At 45.3% G+C, this 19,264-nt stretch overlaps 1 protein-coding gene across 1 annotated transcript in view; it reads right to left on the bottom strand.

The window, feature by feature from the left end:
• The window catches only part of SLC2A13 (solute carrier family 2 member 13), a 157,427-nt gene extending 140,574 nt beyond the window's left edge, over positions 1 to 16,853 (bottom strand). The window contains exon 1 of the mRNA XM_035549274.2: positions 16,099 to 16,853. Within this exon, the coding sequence (XP_035405167.1) occupies positions 16,099 to 16,657 (559 nt within the window). The 5' untranslated portion in view covers positions 16,658 to 16,853. The remainder of the gene's footprint in view (positions 1 to 16,098) is intronic.
• Positions 16,854 to 19,264: the final 2,411 nt, after the last annotated feature.

The following is a 19,264-nucleotide window of genomic DNA, read 5'->3' as shown; positions in this document are numbered from 1 at the left end:
AGGGAAAAAAGGAACAGATCAACTACTCCATTATCAACATCTAAAGGGCAAAAGCTGAGGAGTCTCGAAACTAATCAGGAGCAGGTGGGAAGAAATTACTGCCAAATTTTCTCAGGGCAGTGGACTGCCAAAGAGCTTCCTAAAAACAAGGCTGCAAGTCTCAAGGCCTTGAGGGAGAGACTGGTGGTGGACAGAAAATCCCAGGAAAGCGTGGGAGATGCTACCTTCATGGCTTTCAGCTTTTGGCAGCCTGCAGTCTCTTAGACACATTCTGATGGACAGACATCCTCCAAACAGCAGATGTAGTCCTCCTGTAGTCTCCCCTGGCCAGTGTTTGTGCTCCAGGCATGTTAGTAGTGGAAAATTAAGACAGAACTGAAGGCCAGCCCGCAGTCAGAGCTGAGCAGGCATCCTAATGTTCTCAGTAAGTTTTGTTAGTTGTTACAAGACCCTGGAAACTCTGGGCTACCTAAAGGTGAAAAGGAAGTAAAGATGGATATCCAAAACGCCCTTCTGCAACACCGAGCGCTGTACTGACTCTCTTATCTGGCAGTCTCCTCCTCTTACTGGATGTGGGCAGCATGGAAGGGAGAACAAGCAGCTTTAAGAATTAAGAGTTGTCATTCAATATGGCGTATCTGACAGGATCTCGTCCGTGTTAACACAGATGCAGTAAATATCCTCGTTAAGACAAAATCCACTCTTCCTGTGAATCGTACTGCTCCAGTTGCAATAAATCACTCGAAGTCGTAAGATGACTAAACAGACAACGAAACATGCTGCTCTTTAAGTGTGCCAACTTTCAGCCTGAAGTGCCTCATCTTTTTTGTATGCTGAATCACAGCTGCTACAGTCTCTTGTTAATTTTATGAACCTCCTTCGTGCCTGCTTCTGCTGATAAGCAGATTGTCCTGAAAACTGAAAGCTTTACAGGTAAAAATGAAGCCACGCTCTCTTTTGCGGTGGGAAGACATTCTAATGTCAGGTTCGAGTCTTAAGTGAAAACATTCCTGCCACAAACCACCACCAAGAAAAACAACTAAGGCCAGGATCTCTCTGAAATACAAACTTCACAAGCTCTGCACTTGCATCATTACTCTGCCTACGCAGAGAAAATTTATGAAGAAATTTTCATATTTGAGGACAACTGACGGTCCTAATACTAGAGCAGAGAGGGCGCTCTGAATCCTCACTGTGCTCTTTGCGAGGAAACTCTATGAAGTACTGATTATGTCTCATCTTCTTTTTCCCTATAACCTAGTCACTTTTCACCTGATCTTTTAATTAAAGTTTTCATAAAGCAAGATCTAACTGGAACATCAGTTATAGCAAAATCTAGCTACAGATAATTGAATTTTCATTCAAAAGTGGAGAAATTACTTTACATTTTTTCAAACATCTCCGATTTTTTTTTCCCAAATCAAAACAGTACAGATTGCTAACAATACTGCAAAAGGGCAGCATCAGGAGGCAGAATTAATTATCTACCGGAGAAGAACTCATTAAACTGAGCACGAAGAGTTACTGTGAGTAGGAAAGAAACCAGTCATGAGAGCTTCTAATAAAGCACCAAGAACTGGCAACAAAGGACCAAACAGCTCACGGGTGACTGGATTTCTGAATTCCTTATTACCCTCTCCTACCTTCCCAGTTAATACCATTTATATTTGTACACAGTAAGAAACTAATAAGAATACCAGAGTATTTTCCCTCTAGAAATAGTTTTATAATCCACTGCAAAGCTGCTGATGACAGGTTTATATGTAGATAAGGTTTGAAGGAAGTCTTTTCTAGCAGCATGCTGCTACTCTTGCCACCGAAGATGACTTCCTTAATAGCAGAACCCCAGTCCTTAATGCCTGTGACCTCCTGCAGTACTGTAACAAGAAAAACTTCCCATGATCTGTTTCCAATGCAGAACACATGCTTTCAGCACTGCAGATGCCTACTGCTCATTACCTTTAGGTGCAGCATGACCTACCTTTCCAACACGGTCAAGTTCACATCCACGTTCATCTGCTCACTCTGAGATTATGTTGCTCTCCTTTCTTAGCTTAAAGGACTTTTTAATTGCTAAGACATACAGACCCTTCAAGTACTGTTTCAGTATGCCACAGCAGAAAACTCAAGCTTAGCTGGAAAGTACAAAAAGCATTCAGTAGCAAAGTCCTTTAATGAATCTTGTGCTGACTGCTTGTAAGAAATGGAAAAGGCTCATGGGAGTAATTGAAGAATTACAGCAGTTAATGACACAGCATGTCAGGTTAAATTCTGGAAATTAGAATCTACGTAACTCCACTGAGATGCATCTTAAAAACATTTATAGACCTGAGTTGATTTGAGGTATCTTTTCTGAGCAATGACAAGTGTATGAGAATTTGCATATATGTATCAATGAACGCATGGTTTGTGTTTCCAGTTAAACAGAACTGCATACAGTTACAGAGCCAAGTGGGAATTATGTAACAACCATTAATTGTAAGATTTGCAATAAATAATTTAAAAGCATTTCAGTAAGAGCTTGAGCATCAGGCATCACCAGGCACAGGACTGACTGCTGCCACCGGGGGTACTGCCTGCCAAACACGCAGGAAGGAGAGGAAAGCAGAGAGAAGAGGTCTGGCTGTAGCAGAAGTCTGAGAAATGGAAAATCAGACTACGAAGTGCATTCACATAAATTGTAATGTTGAACAGATCACGACTGATGGAAGTATATATTTATTATTTTTAGTTTTTAAATAAAGTGTTGTTCACCTGCAGGTCCCAGAATGCCTTCCAAAAATGCAAGCAAACATCAGCCCCACGTTACAGAATGGCACCTGGAGGCACAAAGTGCCACTGTTACTTTCAAATCAGGTCACCAGGTAGCAACAAATCCAGGAGTTACAGACCAATCTTATGTTCACTTCGCAAATACCAGTACATCTGACATTTGGGGTCTCACAAAGTGCAAGTGAGGCCTTTCAACAGTATAGCAGGCGTTTTCTTATTGCAAGCCTTAAGTTCACCAGCCTACTGAGTGACAAATTAAAACAGCTGTCTATGTGTATTTATTTAACGTAACACAAGGCTTGTTATAATTCAACCTCGAGACTATAAAACTGTATGACACAGCACAACATCTTGCCATAACATGAAATATTGCAAAGATGGGTTCAAGGCTGTATGTCTCTTGGCCTTTGCATCAGCATGAAATACGGTTTTTTTTCAGGATTTATTGCTACTACAGCACGCAGCATCACTGTGTGGGTTCCAACTCTCAAGACAGGCAACCCAAGCTGGTATTTGCACTGGCAAGATTCTTTTGACATAGAAAACTTAGATGGCTATAGATCCCGTAACAGGACAAATTTCCAGAGTACAGAACACACAAAGCAGTTGTGAAAATGAAATGCAGCAGACCAAACGCATTTCAGTCTATTGTTGCTTCAGGGTTGTATGTATTTTTGTGACAATGCAAATAGAAATCCAAACCAGAGCAATGGTTGAAAGGAGACACAGCAGACCAAACACTTCCCAGTCCGTTACTGCTTTAGGGAGACATGTATTTTAGTGCTGATAACATATAACAAATAGAAATCTAAAGCAAAAAGAGAAATATATTGCTTCTGAATGATTCAGCTACATTGGGAACATATTTACACAAGACTGAGAAATAAACACACAGGCTTTTTTTTTTTTTTTTTATGTTTTACTGCAACTAACTGAATCATTTAGTTTAAGCAAGAAACAGCATTTCTGCAAGCAAAATGTCATAGAAGACAAATGTAAGCATTTCCAAAGAAATATTACACACTTCATCTTCAAATACCAACTTAAAAGTCTTAGAAACTTCCCTAACAATTCTTTCTGAAGTTGTATTTTTCAGCTATAGCTCAGTGTGACATCCATATCTACCCTACTTCCATAAGAACCTATGATTACCCGATGAGCAGATTCACATCTCCTGTAAAGTACTGTACTAATTAGTAGTTTATCAAGATCGTGAGACAAAGTAATTAACGTGGCAGTAATGACAGTGGAATCATGCCGGCTGAGAGCTGGTGAAGGAGTGCTGAATTGGGCCTCTTGAAGTTCTCTCTTACTCAGTGCCACAGCACTGATGAAAACCAGTTACACTCTGTAGGTGTTAGACCTCCACGTTATCTAAGCCAAGAAACATACCTCCCTACTTGATAAAAATTTAACAAAGGGGAAAGAATTAAGCCAAGAAACATATGCTACCACTCCAGAAAAATCTAAAGCAGCAAAAAGAACTGCTCCATAACCTAAAGCAGCTCTTCATACCTTCTCTGGAGCTTCTCTCCAGAGCCCAGCTGCAGAATACAACCCCAAAGCAATCACTCTGACCATCTGCACAATTGGTTTTTGTTATCCTTTTGCATAGCCTCCTTCCATCGCACTTTTTTCCTACCACAGAAACACAACCAACTCCTAATTAGGATATCCCCCAATGTAATTGTATTCCATTCCTTGATACTTCCTGTGCATGCTGGCACAGAGGCTTCTCTGGATGGCTGGATTCTGGCTTCCCAACGCAACTGCGTAGGACACCTGGATCACAGATCCCTTCTCACCAACGTGGGCCAGGAAAGACAAGGTTGGCAGACGGGTTACTGATGTACAATTATTGCTGCTTCAGCACTCACACTTCAAGTTCTCCCTTCTACAGGCCAACATAGCAGGCACAGTTCCCCTTTATCCCAGTCCAAACGAAGTTCCCCCGTACGCAAAACTTAGCGATAAAGAAGCCTTTGCAACTAGACAGAGGTAGATTGAAAAACTGAATATTTTGACTGTAAAGCGGACTTCTTAAGTCCTCATCACACCTAACATGTAGTTTCACTTCATGTATTCTGGAAAGAGGAAGAAAAGCAGAATCCACACAAAAGACAGCAGGCTAACAAGCAGGGCATGCTTGCCCTCAGCCAGCCAGCCCACAGCCATAAGTACTTACACCTCAGCAAACCATCTAATGAAAACAGTCACAGACACAAATCCATACTCATGGATAAAAGATGTCCATACTCATGGATAAAAGATGTAAGGGAGCATATGACTGCGAGCATCTGGCTGACTATTAAGCGAGCCCGAAACAGGTTAAGATTCTAGGTAAGGAAAAACCAGAAAACACACGAAGTCCCTAAGAAGTTTCACCATTATAGGGTGAATTATTCAGAATTAACTTCTGAATACACTAAACTTAAGTATTCTAAACAGATGGCTCAGATCTTGCTAAAGATACGATTGATATTACAGAGGAGAAAGCCCTGCTGGTCTTGAGCTACCAAGAAAAGTCTTTTCTACACTGCTGCGTATGTTAGCTCAGAGCACCTTTTCCTTCTGTGCAAGGGAGCACTCCACATCTAAGAGGATAATGATTAATCACCCAGATAGCACTTGGGTGTCAGGCAAAGCAATTAACTTTGAGTCAGGGAGAGGCCCTGCAGAGTGATACAACAGGCAGCTTTTGGCTCCAGGGAATAAAGATTCAGAAATAGGTGGGGACAGGCAGAATCAAAGCCAAAGCACGAGCTGCATCTTTCCTTACTTTACAAGTCACCACCAGCAGACACAAATGAAAGCAAAAACAACAACAACAGAGCTTGACCTAAAAATTATACATTAAAACTAAAGCTTTTGCAGAAGCACACAAGCTGTTGATCATGATAACATTTTGTTTGTCCTCCCTACTAAAACGGCAGGCTTGGAGCAGGAGAGGAGGGAAGCACTGAACCTTCAGGACATTAGGACACACAGAGGTAATTACAAAGGGTGCACAGATGTAGGCAGCCCTCCCCTGAAGCCAGAATTTTAAGATAAATAGCACCTTTCCAGCCAAGCTTTCAGGTAATTTAGTAAGTGCGTTCCCGTTTACTAGAAGAGAGAAACTAAAGAGAAGTCAGTGTTATTTGTGTGATGCTCTACACAATGTGAGAGCTCCTGTGCCGATACTTCTGCTACACACACCAATAATTTTTCCCAGGAATGTTCCAGTTAATCATTACAATAGAAAGAATCTACTTTCTGTGCCCAATTCCTCCTCCTACTCAAGAACAATACACAGCACAAAACCAGACCCCAGTATTTGGTTCTAAATGTTACCACAGTGACCAAATTCCTGGGCTAAAAGCATCCTGAACGTCTATGCGCAACATTTCGTCCCTTTCTTCAAGATCCTGAAGCTGTCGTCCAGATGTCTCTGGCTTTCCACCCATCCCAGGCTGATCCAATGTGAACTGGACTGGTGAGGTCAGCAGCACCTATGATTAATGCAGCAGGAGGGAGCCTGTGAGGCCAAACTCTCAGCTGGTGAACTCAGTAGTGAATAAAACTGGACTTACCTTTTCCCCTCAGGCAGATTCCCCATTCCTGCGCTGACATAGCTACTACTGACCTCAACAGTCCAGTAATCAAGGACCTGTAAACAAATAAAAAAGGTCACTTCTATGCAAATATTTGCTGAAGCGTGTGCTTGAAGTACACAGGTTTGGTGTCAGCCTGTACTTCCTCCATGCTCGTGGTGGCCTAGTTCATCTACTGCCACACCGCCTTGCTCGGATGTCAGGTTGCCAGGATCCATCACAGCTCCAACCAACAACCCTAAAAAAATTCACCAACCAAATCAAGGCAGCAAGTATTTACTGGCAACTTCTCTTTTTTTTTTTTTTTTTTCCTTTCTCCTTAGCCTCACAGATTAAACAAAACTTCCAAACATGCAGCTATAAACAGAAAATCAAGGTATAAATAATGATTAGGCAGTTATTCCTAACTGGATTAAAACTTATGAATGTAGCACATTGACCTGAAACTTCCTTATACAAAAAAATATAAGTGTTTCTCTCCTACTATTATACATTCCACAAGTAGGTAGACTCCGAAGTGGCACTGCCTCCGACTCGAAGCATCTAACTTCAGGATCCTGAATCCTCCTTGCGGTTCTCTCTTCACCAGCTATCCAAGACTGTAGGCTCCCAATTTTCAGTGCTCCCTACTGCAATTCAGATAGACGTTCAGACAGACAGCACAAACTTTCCAGCACATCACGGAAGCAGCTCCGTGCTTCAGTTCTCTTTCCAGATTTCTGAAGTTGCTCCAGCTTCACTGCCACAGCCCTCACCAACATGCTTAGCTTTCTACCAGTTCTCCTTTTGTATCTATCTGCATACAAAAGCTCATCATGAATAAGTCATTTTTTAAGCATATTTATTAGCTTTTCCCTCCAAACATTTCTGGGCACCTTTAAGAAAATATTTTTTTTCCTTCCTTCCATAATCCCCTGATTATTTTTGCTGTTGAACAGGTAAGTACACGTGACACCTATGCTACAGCTGACAGTTCAGCAGCACACAGGGAAACTATAAGACGCTCAGAAGGTAGCTGTGCTTAGCATGAGCTAAACTCTTCCTTAGAGCAATCACTGAATCCTGACTGCCTATCCATTTCTAAATGGGCAGTTAAAGAGACGGAGAATGAACGATTTTTTTTTCAGGCTAAGTACTCTCGGTTCCTCCAGGAACAGCTCTGTGAAAAGTAATGTGCCACACTACTTGAATTTTTCAGAAGAGTAGTTAAAAATTACAAACAAAAAAAACAGAATCGCAGATACCTACCAAGTATCGCAGCATTATTATGTACTTTAGACATGAAGCAACAGGGCTTTAGGGGAGGAAAAACAGAGGGGTGTGGACAGAAACTCCTTGTTTCCCCAAATGGGTCTGATCTTGCTCTGGAGGCTGAAGTGTGGGGCAGAGCGGGGCACCAGGACGGCACCGTGCCCCTTCTGCCTCCCTGCTCCTCCCGGCACAGACGCTCTGCTCGGGTACTGCACTGGGGACCCAGCTGAGCTGCAAAAGCTGTTCCCTTAGGATTTCTCAGGGCACTCCACACAGCCCTGGTGGGGCTAGTTTTCAAAATATATATATTTGGTCATCTTGGCTGGAAATCCTGGCCAAGAAAAGAAATTTGAGTACTAGACCTGTTATGAGTAATGAAAGATACATGGATAGAAAGCTAATATGAGAAAGATTTGTAGGTAGATTTTTCAAGGATTTGTAGGGTCTTGTCATTCTAGTACAGGCTGAGTATTTGCAGAATGGAGAATTTCTCAGAAGTAATCAGAAATTAAAGTCCTTTTTCCATTGGCATGTGCCAGTGATCTCTTCAGATGAGTTTCTCTCATGGTTGCACTTCCTGGAACATGTTCCCAATTTACTGCAAGACCGCAAGCCATATCGTACGGGCAATACGAGGTGCGTGATACCAGGCACGCTCTCGGTCCTTTTCAATTTGAAGCTCACTGGACTGGGTTTCCAAAGCAGGACAAGAAAGTAGAAGATATGTGGCCATGCACAAAGACATTCCTAAAACTCAACCTTCCTTTCCCGAAGTAATTACATCCACGGGCTCATTACAACCACAGCTACTGGCTTTGCCTTCCTGAAAGCTCACAGGAGAACCAACAGTGGAGAAAATCATGCACATGAGGCTCCAAGCCAAATGAGAAGATTTTGGAAACAGAAGGGCCGTAACTCCGGGTTTCTGCCCAAGACAGAACAGGTTTGCCTGCAGAAAATTCCCACCTCTGAAAAAGACTGGAAAACTCTTGCCTTATGACTGCCACTGATGGCACAGGTTTCTAACATTAAGTTTGTGTAGACTATGAAAACATGGGCCATTGCCAGGTGAATCTCATTTTGGGCACAAATTTTGTTTCACACGGCAGGTCTGCCACCATTTCTGACTTTCATGTGTGTGTGCGCCTATTACCAGGAAATCAACCATCACTTTGTACTTGCATGGCTGCAGGTGCTCAGCTGGCTGCTTGGTACATCAGAGAGCCCCTCAACGCTCCTGCTTGGCATGAGCCCCGGGGAAACTCAAGCTTCCCTTTGAGAAGCTGGGCTTCTGAAACACGCAGCATGGAAAAGAGACCAAAAAGCTCCAGACGTGAGGCCTGAAAGTGCCTCCCACGGAAACCCCGCTTCTCCCTACAGGCTGCTGGGTCTTGCAGAGGATCCTTCAGTCTCCTCCCCATGCTACAGACCTCAGGGACCACCAGGGCTTGGTAGCCTGCCCAAAATGCCTCACGACTCAGGAGTGTGAGCACTCACTGATGTGAAATGCTCGCTAGTGAACAACGAGCTCTGAGGCTGGTGCCAGGTGCTTCTGGAAAACATCAGCTCTAATGAGGGCCAAAAAGCCTTTCAGATCAGCCACAGAGGGAAAACCTACTCGAGAGAGATACTCCCTGGACTTGGCAGACAAATTACACCAAGAAATCAAGAGCAGGGAGAAAAGGAGTTCAACCAGGAGAGCTGGGGTGACTGCTCCTGAATATAAGCAGCTGGAGAACCCACCTCTGGGGAGGATGGAGAGGGTGCTTGAGGAATCACTAAAGGACAAGCCTGTATCAATAAATACACTTATTTTGTTTTTCAATCCACATGACTGCTTCAGCGTCTGAGCCTCCTAACGCAACAGCCACACAAAAAGAAGGAAACTTTGCTCCCAAGCAGACCGGCCTGGGAGCAATCCCTGGGCACAGGTGGCAAGGAGACGCTGCTGAGGAGTCACTGCTCGAAGGGGAGGACACCGGGAGTGAAAAGCAAGTCTGTACTCTGCTTTTAACATCCTTGCTATTTAAATGAAAGCCAGCTAAATAAGAGACCAAAAGGAGGAGGGAACACATTTGCTAAGGGCACAGCTCAAAGCTGGTTGTAGTCCATACGCAGGCAAGGCAGGGGCTGAGAGAACAGCATGCATGTCTCACCCATGGGAGACGTGACTTGCAAAGGAAAGAGGCACCAAGTCCCTGAGCTGAGAAACCCAGCTTCGGTGACTGGGTCTACAAACATTCAGAATGAGAAACCACATATGAAAAACTCACCTTCAAAACAGGCACGCGCTTTGACTGAATTCTTAATAAAAACACTTATCTAAAGCCTCCCACAAAACACAGGAAGGTCAGAAATGGAGAGAAAAGAAAGGTGTGTTTTTCAAGTCTTAATTTCTTCAAATATCATAAGCAAAATACATTTTACACTCAAGTTACACTGTAAGACCTACAGAAGGATAGGTTAGCTACGGTTGTGAAGTAACTGTAACCCTCACACAGAACTGTGTTGCCCGGGATCTCTACAACACATTTACTACTGCTTGCCTTGCTCTTTGTCCACGGGCATAACCTTCACCAAAAGAAACTGAAGGGAAAATCCTCCTGCATTTCAGTGGTCAATGGCTTTAGGCCTTCAGCAGCTATAATGAGTGTCCCGCAGGATCCGGTCTCTTCAGGAGCTTCACATCAACTATGCAGTACTTGAGACAAAAACTCAGCTCTTTACCACAAAAGACAAAACTGTTCATGAGGCCCGTTACATCTCCATGGCACCAGTGCACAGCACAACCACAGTCACAGGGGTCCGGTTTGAGTTCAGCCATTTTATGTAGAAATAAATGATTTTCAGGGCTTCCACAGGATTTTGAAACACAAAAGCTTGTCATACTTTGATGGAATAATCCCTAAGATTTCTAAAATGCTACATTTTAAAAGAAACTAACTTATGTAGGAATCCAACATAAAAATAAAAACAATTTTAAAAAGCATACAACTACTGATAATGAAAGAAGAAAAAAATCATTAAGAAAATTTTCAGTATTTCTATATTTTTTTCCCATTGCTTCTCAGGATGCAACTGAGTAAGTACATACTAGTATGCTCAGAATAAAAATGAAGTGCATATCCTAAAAGTTCGTAGCAGAAGTCAGTGGCTAGCATTTGAAATCTGCTGCCTGGGCTGTCCTCAGATGCCCTCCGTTGTACCTCTTGTGATGGGGCTGGTACAGGCTTCAGCTGAACAAGTTACTTAAAGCCAAGAGTTGTAGCGGAATGATTTAACGTCATCACTTGGTAAGCGGATGGCACTGGGCTCTTCTTCCTGCAGCAAGCAAGGCACCTTGGAAATACGGTCACCTGTGGGTATCCATCTGGGTTTTTCAAGACAGGTAAGGAAATACTTGTGTTTAACCCTGCAAGCTTCCTTCAAGTTACCTTTCCTATAAAGAGTAAGAATATCACAGAAGTTTCAATTTATGCAACATATGAACTGGATGTATTATTTCAACATCAACAAAAAGTACTTAAAATACAACAGAAAATATGCCTTGATAGAAGAGTGGCAGTTTAACCAAGTACAGGGAAAGTTATTTTACAAGATCCCCCTGCCTCGATTTCAAGGTTTATGAAGTATGGGATTTTTATTATTATTATTTTTCTTTCAGTTAGATAAAAACAACAACAAAAAGCCCCAAAGGGAAAAGAAACACACACACACAGGAAACACCCTTATAACTTTAAACAATTTCTGGAAGAACCAAAAGATAAGAACCAAAAATTTTCTTAGCTATAACTCACTGGATATGCAACTTTATTCTGAGATGGTCCCCAAATATTTGCCAAAGGAGGTAATATTTATGTATAAATTGCTGATCTTTTGGTATTACACCATCAACAACGCAGCATCTAACACAACAGTACCAGAGCCAGCACTTGCTGACACGACAGCGAACTGCACCTAGCAGCACCGTGCATAGGCTCCAATGCACACAAAATTAGAGGACTTCAAAGGATATGGTTTTTCATCTTAATATATCCCTGGTACTCTGCAAGATCACAGATGCAGGCAGAAGCTAACGTACCCTTCCAGTAATGAACCAGATGTTCTTGCCCAAGAGCCGACAGATCGAGCTTTTATGATGTACAGACCCAGCTCCTGATCACAAGCACAAATTTAGGCAGCTATAGAGCCTGGAAACTTGGAGGAGCATCTCTGGTCAGGGGCGGTACGGAGCCCATTCCAGCAGCATGGCCGTTTGTCTGCCATTCCCCACCATCCCCACGGCAAGCTTATTCTTACAAACCATTGTCTCCAGAGTCAAAAAAACAGCCTGTGAATCTCTGGATTGAAAATTACAGGCCTCTGCCACAACATATCTGGGGGCCAAGGGTGACCTTCTCCTGCAAAACGTACCAAGGCATAAACTCCTTTAAAACCCTGGTTGATGTCCACTCATAAAAACAGACTGAAGATTTCAAGCTTCCCATGGCAGGGCGGAGGGGAGGAAGAAGAGGAGATTAACCTGTAATTTTCCAAGAGAAAAACGCACATCTGAAAAAAGCTCTGTTGTACACTTCAGAAGTAAAACAACAAAAAGCGTTCCCTCACCTCGATCGCACTGGTTATTTTCCAATACTTTCACATCACCTGGACTACCACATATGACAGGGCTCACTTTTTTTTTTTTTTAAACCACTGTAAAAATAACATAGAGCTGGTATGACCTGATGCAAGCACTTCGGTTATACTTGGTTACTTTTATTTGCTCCTGGCCCTACAACAGGGGGGAGCCCTGCACCAGCGTATCCCAACAGGGGAGCCCTGCACCATATGCCTGCCATTTCCACTCCTGCCCAGTTCTGCACGCAGCCTTGTTGCCTCTGCTCAGAAAGTGACCCACATATGCAATAAAAAGATGCTGCCAGGAACGCTACATATGCCACGGTCAAATACAGCGTGTAAAACAAACGCTAGACATTTTGGATAGCAAGCAAGCACTGAGCTTGCTTGCTCAGTGGGCTCGCATTGCGAAGATACGCCACGAACAGCAAGCTATGCACTGAGCAAGAAAAAATGCTGAGGAGCTGATCATTAATTGCGTACCATCTATTCTGCATGCTGAACGAGGCAGGGGTACAATCATGCAACTGATGATTGTACATTATGATAGCAACCAATACTGCACAAGTGAGCTTAATTCTGCCACTTCCTAAAGTCTGGGTAGCTTCAACAGCTTCCACAGCTGGTACCTCAGTTTTTTTGAAAGCCTGATCTGGGCAGCAGACTACCTGAAACACCATGCCAACACCCACACTCATCAGCTGCACACTTCACATTAACTTTGCGTTATCAGACACAAAAGGTCCAAGTATGCTCCATACCAATGCAGTTCCTCCTAGCTAAGCTCACACAAAACACTACCAAACATGTGCGTTCCAATTTTTCAAATGTTTGGTTTTCGCCCACGTTTTTTTTAACCAACATCCCTCCAAATGTTACATTCCTGACAGCAGGCTCAGCCAAATTCCTGAAGAGTCAGGGACATCAGAGCCGCTTGGGAAGCAGGGAATGATGGCTGCAGCCTTGCTCCTAATCTTTTACCTCAAATTGTCTGAAGAACTTCAGCCTGGGATGGACATTTACCCACTGCCTTTCTTGAACTTTGCATTTAAAAACTCAGACTTGAAAAGACCTCAGTTTATTAGCTTGCTCATCATGCTGAATGGGGTTTCCATTTTTTGCATTCCATATACTCTGAATTTACAATTGGGGGGAAGGGGAGGAACAACACAACACGACTGCTTCCACCCATAAAAATCTGTTCAACACTTGCAATATGCAATATACGAGGACTCTGGTTTGTCCTTGAGAGAAGGCCTTTATTTTCCAGAAATATCTTCTGTAAGTGCTGAGGAGAAAAAGAGAGCTCTTCTGTCTACAAATAGCTCTATGGAAAACGGTAAGAAATGGAGACGACAGACAGGTGAGAGATGTTGCTCATTTCAGCACATGCCCTGTGGTTTTCATCCTTCAGTTTAACCACAGCCCTTTCTAAATCACAGTCATGGGAAAAAAGCCCGCTTTCTCCCACAGACACAATTAGCACAGATCCACACTGTACCGGCCAGGGCTGAACGAAGTCACACAGGCAACCACCACTCCATCTGCTTTTAGAGCACTGCATGTAATACAGTAACTCAGTTATTAAATAAATGCACACGTATGGAGTAAAATTATTGTTGGGCAATTCGTAGAGCTCTACAAGAAAGACTTCAAAAACTTATCAAATTATACACAAAAGTTTTTACTGGTTTGCATGTAGGAAAGCATTTCCTACCCCTACCCCATTCTGCCTCTGCATTTCAGCAGCCGGCACTGCAACTGAAGTGACGCTTCACCGAGGGATCTCCTTAAGCCAGGGCTAGGAAGCTCTTGCTCGCTGTTGGCAGCCAAAGGAGAGAGAGAGAAAACTGGTTAAAAGTTCCTTCGATTTCTAACGCCTTCATGAAATTATCCAGGCTCCCTCTGGTGGAGGATTTAGTGCAGCATTTAACAACGGAGAGTGCCGTTTGCTGTATGAGAACAGTTTTCAACCCCAATTTTTTCTTTTGTAAAATAAATCTGATTAGGATTTGACTCTTGTGATGCTTCAGTGACAGCAATCTAAGGCAAAGCTTTGTTTCCAGCCAAGAGCTCTACCACATGTAAAGAAGAGCAACCTCTGATAAAAAGGAGAAAATAGCACTTTTTTATTATTATTGCTTACAAATTAGTGTCTTTGTGCTCCAAAATTCTCAGGACAGTTCCCAGTCCTTACATCAGCTTTCTGGACCCCACCAAAACGACCACCTCTCTCCCTGATGTGTGAAGGGAACAGAGATCTCTCTCCCCAGGCCACACACGAGGTCCTTGACTCTACAAAATAGCAAACCCTTAGCTCCCATTTCCACTGTGGTATTTTATACATTAGGCACCAAGTCTCACATCCCTCAGACAATACCACCGGTATTTATTTGCACCACCATAAAACAATTCAAACAGGCCTATGCATCTTGCCGCGACGTATGTACACAGAAGTCAAGCAAACCACCCCCTTTCCTCTCCACTCCCTCCACCTCCAGAAGATGTCAATGTAACCGGTTATGCCCATCAAATAACATACGAAGCTTTTCAAGTGCACAAGAGGGTCCCATTTGGTATTTCAGTAGCTACCACTAAACGCAAGGACACCACCAAAATACCCATTCTGCCCCCTCACATCATAATTCTGTTTTCTTGTCTCCTGAACGTTATAAAGGTTATCAACATTTGGCAGTCTGAAGTCTTGATTTAAAGTATACAGGGGGTTAGCACTTAAAACAAATAAATAAAAAATAAAAAAGTAAGCCTCCAGTTTGGGGTAGAAAAACTGCAACCTGGAGATGTCCCTTACTGCACAGGAAAACCAGCAGGAGCCCTTCTGAGGACGGAGCCAATTTTATTTCCGACAGCTTTTATTATGACTCACTAACTTCTTTCCTTAATAAGACTATGAATTGCATCCCAGCAAGCATGTTTATAGCATGCCAGAGGATTCAAAAAATTATTCAATGGTTAAGAAACTGAATGCAGTTATGTAGAGGAAACCAGTCTAATTCTTAACTTGTCCTTATGCTTTTAGATAGGGAGGGCTGCAAGATTGTAGCCAGAAAGATTTACTTCTTTTTTTTTTTTTTTTAGATACTATATTGCAAGGACTTTTAACACCCTCACAGTGCCTATCTCTGATGATGAGTATCTCCCAAACTACAGTATGACAGGGAGGCAGCTGAAGAGAAACCAAAACTCTGGGGACATTTAGGATTTACCTTGAGCAGAAAGGAGGCTCAAAGGTTGGAGGCAACACTCCCCATTGCTTCAAGCTCTCTGGGACAAGTACAGCGAAAGTTTTAGCAGAATCAACTGCTCGCCAGTTACACAACGGGTACAGGTGGGTGAGCGCGTTCAGTTCTGCAAGACGTCCTTAACAAAGCCCAAAGCCTCCGAAAGCAAATGTCACCGAGAGGAGGCTGCTGCCTTAACACTACTACCTGATTTTGTCCCCACAGCATTCCCTGAATGCCCCATAGCAGCCAGAACCACACAGGGAGCGGGAAGAGAGGTATTTAGAGCCCAGAATGATGGGCATGCTTCCAGACCCCCCTCAAACCTCCAGCTTACGGCGTGAGCCCCCCGGGATGGGCTGGAAGGGATGGGGACACCCCCTCCTCAAGCAGCCAGCCCTCCGCTCCCCAAAACCCCACAGCACCCCTGGGGAAGGTCCAGGCACCCACATCCACGCCGGGATCTGCCCGCAGCCCCCCTTTCCCTGCAAAACCAGCCACCTCGGGGACCCACAGCGCACATTTTTGGGGGACAAGCAGCCCGCTCTCGCCTCCCCGCTACATAAACGGGAGACGGGGGGAGGTCGGGGGGGGGGAGTCCCGCCGGGTCGGCCACTCACCGATGCCCAGTCCCACCACCACTCGTCCCCCCAGCAGGGTCTCCTTGTCGCGGGCGGCTGCCAGCACGCCGGCCCCCGCCGTGAAGAGGCCGCTGGCCAGCAGGATGCAGGGCCGGCGGCCGCACAGCCCGTTGAGGACGCCGCCAGCCAGGGCGGAGAGAGCGGCGGCGCCCACCGTGCTGGAGACGAGCAGCTCCTGCCACAGGGCGTCCAGGTTGAGCTCCCGCTTGAGGAGCAGCAGGGCCCCCGACACCACGCCGGTGTCGTAGCCGAAAAGGAAGCCCCCCAGGGCGGAGAAGACCGACACCACGTAGACGAAGCCGGGGGTCTCGTCCTGCTGGAACTGCCGCCGAGCCGCCCGCTCCAGCTCGGCGCCCGACGCCGCGCTGTTGAGGCTGGAGCACGACTCGGCGGCGATCAGGCTCCGCTCGCCCGCAGCCGCCGCCGCCGCCGCCGAGCCGGCGGCTCCCTCCGCCTGCTGCCGCCGCCGCTTCTCGCCCATCAGGTTGCTCAGGCTCCGCAGCGTGTACTCCACATTGTCGCTGGCCTTGCGGGACATGGGACGGCCGCCGCGGGTCCCGCCCCGCCCGGGGGAGGGCAGCGGGGATGGGGAGGCGGGCGGGCGGCTGCCGGGCTGCGGCGGTGGCGGTGGCTGCTGCCGGTGGTGGCGGTGCTAGCCCTGCCCGCCCCTCCCGGGCCAGCGCTCAGCCGGGTCGCATAGCCACACTTGACGGGAAGTTGCCGCCGCCGCTCCCAGCGCCCGGGCGGAGTTGGAGGCGGGGGCGGGCGGGGACAGCGGCCAGCGCGGCCCGGAGGGAGCCAGGGGCCGCCCCTCGCCGCTCCGCGCAGCCGCCCGGGGCCGCGCCCGCGCACTGAGAGCCGCCATCGCGCCGCCCAGCGACGCCCTCACGGCCGGCGGGAGCCGCTCCGCAGGGGAGAAGCCGCCCCGTGAGGGGCCCCCGTCCCGCCGCCCGGCCATTTTGTGCTCCCCGCGGCGGCTCGCCGCCCCGCTCCGCTCCGAAGCGCCGGTCCTCCGGTGCCTCCGCCTCACAGAGCCCCCTCGGGGGGCGGCGGCAGCCCACGCTGGAGAACCGCGATTAAAATCAATAAACTCGGTCGTTTTATCGAGCAACATTCAGAGTTCGTACCCGTGGTTTTCTAAAGCGCCGAGTGGCCAAAGTGTGTGTGTGTGTGTGTGGGGGGGGGGATCTAGCCCAATCTTTCGCGTCAAAGAGGAACAGGTTTGTTAGCATGAAAGAGGAAGAAAAAATAAAAAATCTTGGGGATTTTTTCATGTTTATTGTCAAAATGAAAGCATAGCGTTTTGGTAATGCCATCTTTAAGCGTTTTTTATTTGGGGTTCTCACCAGTATAAAGATGAAGGTTTAAATCAGACGGAATACAGTGAAATAACGCATTTTTTATTTTTTTTTTCAGTGGTTTGGTAGGAAAACTGTGCCTCCTGGTGGAGAGTATATGAAATATAAGTGCGTGTTTCCTTCGGAGGAAAGTGGAGCATTTGCTGGCCAATATCCATGGCAGAGCCTCCTAGGTGTAACGCAAACCTTCCTGACAGAAGAAGTCATACCAGAATATCACCAGTTGTGCTTCATTCTTGAGGCCTGATCTAACAGCATGTATTGAAATAAACACAGTTTTCCTACTGACTTAACTGTCTTCTGTAAAGGTCTTCATAACGAGCCCAGCCCATAGATGGAAAGTTTTGGTAGTTAACTGGATCGACACTTCTCAACCCGCACCTTGTGAGCAGTACTAGTCACAGCCACATCAGCTACAAATTGAGAAGGGGAGCAAAGTCTGACAGGGCCTGCTGCACGCAACCTTGTCAGTGCTTTGCCTCTGCCTCAAAGCAAGCTGTGAAAGGCTGGTACTCTGCTCCAGGTAACACTGACTGAATACAACAGTGAGCTCTGGCTACTAAACACAAGATACTAACAGCTGTCTATGTAGTGAATCCAGTTAGTGACAGATGTGGCAGAGGATTTTTTAATATAATAGGTCAGCTTCCACGTTTGAGAAACCTAAGTAAGAATTAAATGTTAACATTCTGATGCTTTTAATCGAGATTTGGATAATATGGTGTAATTGGCACAGAGCATTCCTTATTCCTTTACAGCCTGTTATGGCCCAGCCCAGCACTCAAGGAAGACCCAGACAAACCCATCCAAGCTGTAGCATCAGGAAGAAAGCTGTGCTGCAAGAAACTGTCATCCCCTCAGGTCCGGGAGCTCTCCGGGAGCAGACTGGCTTGCATTTCTAAAATGCCACCAGTGGAGAGATCTGTAATGTTCCAGAAACCTCCCGACTCACCCAAGAAGCACAGCACTCAATACTTGTATGTGGAAGGCCCAACTATAAAATGTGGGACATAGTGCATTAAACAGAAAATATTCACACTAAATCCCTAGCCAGCTAGAAGGAATACTCTCACAGCATATTGTCACAACAGCTGGCTCTCACAAAAACAACCTGTCTTTTTAACAGCCATCTCAGAAGCTGGAGGCATTCTGTATGTTACAGTCAATAGGGACTCAAGAGAGCTAACAAAAAAAGCTTTTTTTACCATGGCTGGCCCAACACAATAAAAAATAGACATATTTCTCTTCAGATCATGCTGTCAAGCTTCTCTCTTAAAAGTATTCCCTGAAGAAACACAACAAAGAAGTTCAGCTGCAGGATACACTACACTAAAGAGGGACTGCATGAGAAAGAGGGGGGATTTGTTTGTTTCGTGTGTAGATTTTCATTACTGTGATCATCTCTCCATAGCACCTGGATTTCGTGGTAACAGCTGCCTTATAAATAATTTCACAGTAATGCAAAATGTTGTAGGTGTGATTAGTAATCTAAGACATGGGGGTCAGATCCAAAGAAGGATTTGTGTGGATTTTAGGCATGTTATTCTTTCAGGAGACTGTTTAATTGTAAGACTGTTCAAGACTCACTGCACCGGTTCATCCCTCCCTTCAAGGTGTGTTTGCACAACTGTTTGCAAGGTCATGTTGTGAACTAGGTCAAAGAACGTGTCCAGCTTTAATAAACCCAACATGATTTTTTCCATTTCAGCATACAGCAGGAATAATTACAGGATTTTACTGCTTATATATTGTTAATACATGGCCCAGAACTCCCCCAGGCCTGAATA

This window comes from Cygnus atratus, chromosome 1, assembly GCF_013377495.2.
Source record: "Cygnus atratus isolate AKBS03 ecotype Queensland, Australia chromosome 1, CAtr_DNAZoo_HiC_assembly, whole genome shotgun sequence".
Lineage (NCBI taxonomy): Eukaryota > Metazoa > Chordata > Aves > Anseriformes > Anatidae > Cygnus > Cygnus atratus.
This window is presented reverse-complemented; position numbering and strand designations above follow the sequence as displayed.